Genomic DNA, 7,344 nt, shown 5'->3' with positions numbered 1-7,344 from the left:
AATTTCATCGTGTCCTCTCAGGACCTTTCCATTTTATGCTGATTACAGGAGACAGGGAAGTACATCTAATTATACAGCCAGGTCATCCAGTGCCCCTTCCTGGGAAAACAACATAATTCCAGGTGAAATGAAGCAAAAAGAGAATCAAATGATTGCGAAAGGAGAGCCAAGTTTTGCAAAGGAGCTATAGATGATCTATTAATTGGTGCAGACAGATGGGTGCTGTAATAAGCAATCCTGAGTGTCAGGAGAGCTTCTTACCACAGATCCAGTTTGTACACTCTTTGTTAAGCCTCTGCATATGAGATTTTGTGGTTATTTTTATATGTATATAAAAACAAAACACTTTTGATGACACCGGGGATAAAAAAAAGGAGGGGATGTCTCCTCATCCACCCCAAGGCACTGCAAATAAAATGCAGGGAAAAGGGGTAGGAAACAGTAGTTTGTTGGTGTGGTTGTGGATTTATACATTATTTATCATCAGAAGAAGCTCATCCAACTCCTGGCGTAAAGGAGAAATTAAGGCATGTAAAGACAACTGTGAAAAAGAGTGAAAATAATGAAAAGAAAGGGTTGACTCCCACAAGCAAATTTTAAAATAAATTTGGAAGTTCCTAACGGGGAGGAACAATGAGTAAAAAAACTCGTGAGACTTTACAAAGAAAGGATGAAGGAGGATTAATTCACAGTTATCTGTCCCAGGGAAACGGGAAGATAAAACCACAACCCAGACTCCTCCTGTACAAGTGAGAGGACAAGAGGAAAATGTCACCCTGGTCACTCCCCACCCAGTCCTGGCCACGGAGAAAGGGAAGGAAAGGAGCTCATTCATTGCACACAAGCACTGCCAGCGCTTCCCCAGCCCATTCCCACCCACATGAAGGCACAAAAGCAGAATACATTATTCTCCCAACTCCATTTTAATTAGTCGGTAGGAAAGAAACTCCAGTGCTCCAGTGCTCCCCTGTTCCACTTGTGTTGCATCTTAAGGGAGAACCACACCATAACCCCCCCCCACTATTTCAGTTTAGGAGACCGTGGAGGAAAGAGGGAGCGTGGAAAGGCACAAACCCTCTTGGGTGAGATTTCATGAAATCATGGAATTGTTTGGGTTGGAAGAGACCTTAAAGCTCATCTAGTTCCAGCTCCAGGGATGCCGCTCACCAGATCCAGAGGGATGGGTCTGGCAGCTCGCTCCTTGAGTTCATATTCCTTGGGAAGGAACTGGAGAGGGAGCTGGCCATCCTCCCCGAGGTGGGAAGCAGGACGCTGAGCGAGCATCTCCTTTTCCCCTTGGATCCTCGCCGCGTTTTAAAGGCGACGGGAACAAGTGCACACGCGGGACCAGCATCCTCTCGGATTCCCGCTGCACGGCGAAGGAGAAGGAAGGAGATGCTCGCACAGAACACCTGGGTGGAAAAGGAAAGAGGAGAGGAGCGCGTGGACAGAGCTGCGAAGGGAGAAGGATGAGGGACGAGCATCCCTTCCCCGGGATCCCGCACTACGGCGCGGGGGGAGCCCGGGACGAGCACCCCCGGCCCCGCAGGGAGGGACGGGCGGTGAACCCATCCCCTCCGCGGCGCTCAGCACCGGCATCCCCCCGTCCTTCTCCCCGGGACGAGCATCCCCCGGTCCTTCTCCCGGGACGAGCATCCCCCGTCCCTGCGCTCCGCTCCGCCGCTCCCCCGCCCGCCCAGCGCTGCATGGCCGCCCCGCCAGCGCCCCGGCGGGCGGCTGCCCGTCCCCGCGGCCCGGAGGGCGGCACCCCCGCCCGGGGATACCCCGTGTGCCATCGCCCCGTGCCCGGTACCTGCCCGCGGGGGTCCCGCAGCCCCCGCGCTCCCGCCTTGTCCCCTCGGGTGGCGGCGGCGGCAGCGCGCGCCTCCCCGCCCGCCCTGCCCGCCGCCAGGCCACGCCCCCTCCGCGCGCACCGAGCCCCGCCCCCTTCCCCGCCGCGCGGCCAATCGGAGAGCGCCCGGCAGGTTGCTAGGTAGATCGGAACCCCCGGCCGGGCTAACCCCGCCGGGGGGGGGAGCTGATTGGCTGGCGACCACCCCGGGGTTGTCATGGCGACGGGATGCGGAGGGGAGGGGGGAGGAGGAGGAGGAGGAGGAGGCGGCGACGTCCGAGGGAGGAAGGAGGAAGGTGAGGGGACACCGTGGGACACGGAGGGACGCGGGAGCCTTGGGAGAGTGTGGGGAGCGAGTGTCACTGCAGTGGGGCACGGCCGAGCCCTGAGGGGACACGGGGGGACAGGGAGGACACGGGAGCCCCGGGAGAGCGCGAGGAGGGGCGTCATGTCAGTGGGACACGGGAGGACTTGAGGGGACATGGGAGCCCTAGGAGAGCGTGGGGAAGGGGTGTCACTGCAGTGGGACACGGCCGAGCCCTGAGGGGACACGGTGGGGACAGTGGCACCAGCCTTGGAGCAGCCCTGGTGTGGCAGCAGGAGCAGGGAAGGGATTGTCCCCCTGTGCTGGCACTGCTGGGGCACCTCCAGGGCTGGGGGCAGCTCTGGGTCCCTTAGACAAGAGACATATGGAGGGGCTGGAGCGTGTCCAGGGAAGGGAACGGAGCTGGGGAAGGGGCTGGAGCAGCAGGAGCGGCTGAGGGAGCTGGGGAGGCTCATCCCGGAGAAAAGAGGGATCAGGAGGGACTTTTTCCCTCTCCACAACTCCCTGACAGGAGGTGGGAGCTGGGGGCAGTCAGGCTCTGCTCCCAGGGAACAAGGGACAGGAGGAGAGGGAACGGCCTCCAGCTGTGCCAGGGGAGGGCCAGGTTGGATATTGGGGTGTTTGGGCACTGGCACAGCTGCCCAGGGCAGTGCTGGAATCCCCATCCCTGGAAGTGTTCAAAAACCACGTGGATGTGGCCCTCGGGGACCCGGGTTAGTGGTGGGTAAATGTTGGACTGGATGATCTCAGAGGTCTTTTACCAACCTGGATGATTCTGGGATGCTGTGAGGGGGATCTCCCACAGCGCAGGGAGGACAGGGAATAAAGGCATCATGCAAAGAGTATAAGCTCAGTAAATGAGTGGGAAAAGCACTTTGTATCCATGGACAAGTCTCAGCCTTGCTGGACTATTGATTTCACCCCCAGGTCCTCCTCCTCAGCTCTCCATCCATTCTCTGCCCTCTGTTCCTGTGCTTGTTGCTGCTGCTCACAGCATTTCTCCCATCATCCCACTGCTTATTTTTGAAATAATTGCCATCAAAACTGCTTTCCTGTCTTAGCTTGAGGTTGATTCCGTTAAGCTCTGTTTATTCCCAGCTGAACTCCTCGGATTTTCCCGTGGATTGATGTGACTGGGGAAAACCCATCCTTAAAATTCTGAGTGCGCCGGGCTCTGTGCACCACAAAGGCTCTTTGCTGTAGGGATGTGGTCAAAAAACATTAATAAAAGTGGGTCTGCTCCTGCAGGAGTTGTTTTGAATATGGTTTGCCCAAACCATAAGCAGAGATTAGCCCAGGTAAAGGAAATTATTCCCATGCCCTTAGTTAGTAGGATATGATCATTATGGGTTGTTAAGCTTTCTTCAGTGCAATCACTTGGGTTTTTAAACCAAAAACTTGACCCAGCTTGTGCTGAAATCAGTGAAAGTATTTCCAGTGGTTTCCAATTTAAATTGTCTCGCTGTTAGAACCCACCATTCATGTTTCCTGCCCTGTGGAATTATTCGTCTTCTTCAAACATCACCAAAATCTCTTGGATCCCCACTCAGTGCATCCCTCCATCCAAACTGGGAACCATTCCCAGGGACTCTGGCTGCAGTAACCGAGGCAGTTTTCCTCTTTTAAACCCCGTATAAACTCCTAAAAGTTGGACTTTCCTCAGTCTTCCCCCCAAATCTCTTCTGCACTGGTATTTACTATTCCTGCCACCTGCTCCCACATTCCCTTTTTATTTTTTCTGGAAGGATAAGAGGTGATTATTTTTTGGGGGTATTGTGTGCCAATAGTTTTTCCTCCCTGGGTAGTGAACCAACACATTCCTTACATGTATTTAAAGCTTGATTCCCTGTTAACCTCATCCCATCTCTCTTGCTGGTGGAATGTTTTCGGATCAGCTGAGCTGGATGAATTTCATCCCAGGGTATGTGAAGAACAAGCTGGAGCAACCTCTGGAATGTTGTTTTGGGCAACCAGTCCAAAGATAAAGACTGTTGCAGAAGAGAAGTGGGGCCCTGGCTGAAGTGATAGGACGAAGGGGAATGGCTTTAAAGCAAAAGAAAGGAGATTTAGGTGGGATATTGGGAAGGAGTTCTTGGCTGTGAGGGTGCTGAGGGGCTGGGATGGAATTCCCAGAGAAGCTGTGGCTGCCTCTGGATCCCTGGAAGTGTCCAAGGCTTTGTTGGATGGGTCTTGGAGCAACCTGGGATCGTGGAAGGGCACAAAGGTAAAATCACAGGATCATGGAATCATGGAATCTCCTGAGCTGAAAGGGGCTCACAAGGATCATCCAGTCCAAATCCTGGCCCTGTATAGGATACCCAAAAATCCCACTGTGTCCCTTAGAGCCTTGTCCAAACGCTCCTTGAGCTCTGGCAGGTTTTGGAAGTGACCATTCCCTGGGGAGCCTGTTCAGTGCCCGACCACCCTCCGGGGGAAGAACCTTTTCCTGAGATCCAACCTAAACCTCCCCTAGAACAACTCCCTCAATGTCCTGTAGCTGGAAACAGAAGAGATCAGTGCCTGCCCCTCACAGGGAAGTCGTAGCCAGGCTTTTTCCACACCCTTAGCCACATTTTTGGCACAGCAGGGGCACGAGAGGGTCCCGAGGCCCCGGGAGCTGCTCCCGTGCCAGCCCTCAGCGGTGCCCCGGGAATGTGGCCGCTCCAGCCCCGAGAAACCACATCTGTGAGGGAAAACTGGGACGTGAACCCGGGGCTGGGAGTGTTCTGCAGTGCCAGCTGGTGGGGTTGTGACTAATGGAGAGAGCTGTCCCTGAAAAACAGGACACGGTTGCCCGAACCTGTTTTTTTGGCAGAGGAGCTGTTTCTCTGCTCCGGCGTTTCTGTGCGTTGGAATGGGCAGGGGCCTTGCAGGAAAACAAAACAAAAACAGCCCAGTGAGTGATGCCATCCCAAAGTGTAGCCCAAAAACACCTACTCAGTTGCACAAGAAGCCTCTAGCGTTGTCCAAGTGCAGAATTTGGGGCTGTGAAACCTCGGTGAGTCCTTTAGGTTTCGGCGTCTTTTCATGGGAAGCTAAAACTTCCATGCACAGATAATACGTTCTTTGAGGACCTTTAGCCTCCAAAAAAAAAACAAACTGAAAAAAAAAGCAGGAAGAACTCCTTATTTCCAAGGACCTTGTTACATCCCCAGGTGCAGAGAGGAAAATGTAACAGGTTCTTCATTGGTTTTCCTTTATGTTTCTTTGATTCCATAAGAAAAATTAACCATAAAAGTGATGTGCCCGGGCAGATCCTGCAGTGGGTTTTGAAGGTTATTAATCCATTTATATATTGAGGAATTTTGTCTGGGTAAGGAATGGGGCCCTGAGCTTCCATGGTGTGTCTCCTGAGCCTCAGAGCTGTATTAGCAAGAAATGTCCTTTTTCTGGGTGAGTTTTGAGGAGTTTGGGTTCGGGGCAGGTTGGAAAGACAATATGGGAGTTACTTCATCGATTTGCCTTTTCTCGTGTTCCAAAATTCCTGTTATCCATCTTTATTATCACGAAGCTTTAAAGCAATCTGAGGTATTTACAAGAAAACTGCCTAATCACTGTGTGCAGGAAACAGAGATATTTTTAGTGTGGTAAAGGAATTATCTGGTTTTCAGGCTGCTGCAGTTTCAGTCTCCAGTCTGGGAATTGGATACTGGAGGTGAGGAATGGCATTATCCTGCTGAATCCAGCTGAAGGATAGAAGATAAAGAAAAAAAAAAAACCAACAACTTTTCCTACATTTGGGCAAGAAATAAAGAAGAAATTACTTTGGAGACAGTTGGACTCGGTGATCTTAAGGGTCTTTTCCAACCTTAGCAATTTTATGAAGTTCAGTTCATTGGGAAGGGAACGTTTTGTTAAATGCCTGATTTGCTTCACGTAGAAATTTCAGTTTAAAAGAGCAGCACAGTCCCAACCATCAAAACCTGCTGTGCCTGAACACAGGACCCTGCAAGATTTCGGTCAGTTCTGAACCATTTGGGGTTTCATTTTTTTTTTTTCATTTAAGGGTTCCAGAAACAAATTGCCCCTTTGAGACTTGGCACGACATGCCCATCAAAACCAGCAGACACACCAGTTACCTCCAGTTTTCAGTCCCAATAACTGGAAAAGGGAATTTCCTGTACTTGCCAGCTTGCTGCAAGGACCCTGTTGTGATCACTCACACAGGAAAAATCACTGAATTTTAGGATTGTTAAGGTTGGAAGAGACCTCTGAGATCATCAAGCCCGACCATCAGCCAGCACCACCGTGTTCACCTCGAACCCACGTCCTCAAGTGCCACATCCACGTGGTTTTTGAACAGTTCCAGGGATGGGGACTCCACCACTGCCCTGGGAAGCCTGTTCAAAGACATATTCAACAACATTTGTGACGGGGAAAACCTGCTTAATTATAAAGTATTTATTAGTGCCCATGGGGAAATCCCAGGATCTCAGAATGCTTTGGGTTGGGAAGGGACCTTAAAGATCATCCAGTTCCACCCCCAACCATGGGCAGGGACACCTTCCACTATCCCAGATTGCTCCAAGCCCCATCCAACCCGGCCTTGGACACTTCCAGGGGTTTTACTTCCTTCTGATGGTTACTGTGGCTACATAAAATAAAAGGCTTTACCCGATTTTCCAGTAATTTTCCTCGTGCCGTTGCTGTGCTGTGAAACCACCAGATTCCTTCTTAAAATTATTTGCTTTCCGTGTAAAGGAACAGCACAGGGATAATGCTGGCCTTTGTTTTGTGTAAATGTTGTAGCCACTGGTGCTGACAAGAAGCTCCCCCCCCCCTCCTGCATCCATGGCATTTGCTCCTCCCAGGAACACGGATGGCTCCAAGCTGCAGATCAAGATGAGCTCGTGGACCCCTCTGAACCATCAGCTCATGAACGACAAGGCAAGTTTTGTGCCTGAAATTCGGAGAGTCACGGGATTTTTGGGGCTGGAAAGGGCTCCTGGAGATCATCCAGTCCAACCCCTCAGGGCAGAGTCAGATTTACCAGTTATTTGCTCAGGATCATGTCCTGGGTATTGGAATATTCTCATGTCCTGGGTGTTTGAATATCCTCATGTCCTGGGTATTGGAATATTCTCATGTCCTGGGTGTTGGAATATTCTCATGTCCTGGGTGTTTGAATATTCTCATGTCCTGAGGTTTTGAATATTCTCATGTCCTG

At 51.7% G+C, this 7,344-nt stretch overlaps 2 protein-coding genes across 5 annotated transcripts in view; one reads left to right on the top strand and one right to left on the bottom strand.

Moving 5' to 3' along the window:
* The window catches only part of FZD3 (frizzled class receptor 3), a 50,865-nt gene extending 48,973 nt beyond the window's left edge, over positions 1–1,892 (bottom strand). Inside the window, exon 1 of the mRNA XM_017830499.1 lies at positions 1,814–1,892. The gene's annotated coding sequence lies outside the window, so the exon portion shown is untranslated. The remainder of the gene's footprint in view (positions 1–1,813) is intronic.
* Positions 1,893–2,026: 134 nt separating this feature from the next.
* Positions 2,027–7,344, top strand: part of FBXO16 (F-box protein 16) — a 34,625-nt gene continuing 29,307 nt past the window's right edge. For 2 of the 4 annotated variants that reach the window (XM_017830507.1, XM_017830503.1), the window contains exons 1-3: positions 2,027–2,148; positions 5,789–5,832; positions 6,927–7,064. In XM_017830507.1, the coding sequence (XP_017685996.1) occupies positions 2,070–2,148; positions 5,789–5,832; positions 6,927–7,064 (261 nt within the window). In that variant the 5' untranslated portion in view covers positions 2,027–2,069. The remainder of the gene's footprint in view (positions 2,149–5,788; positions 5,833–6,926; positions 7,065–7,344) is intronic. The other 2 variants (XM_017830505.1, XM_017830506.1) reach the window with 2 other exon arrangements.

The sequence above is a fragment of the Lepidothrix coronata genome, unplaced genomic scaffold, assembly GCF_001604755.1.
Source record: "Lepidothrix coronata isolate B3197 unplaced genomic scaffold, Lepidothrix_coronata-1.0 Scaffold179, whole genome shotgun sequence".
Lineage (NCBI taxonomy): Eukaryota > Metazoa > Chordata > Aves > Passeriformes > Pipridae > Lepidothrix > Lepidothrix coronata.
The sequence above is the reverse complement of the archived record's forward strand: the minus strand, read 5'-3'. Positions and strand labels throughout refer to the sequence as shown.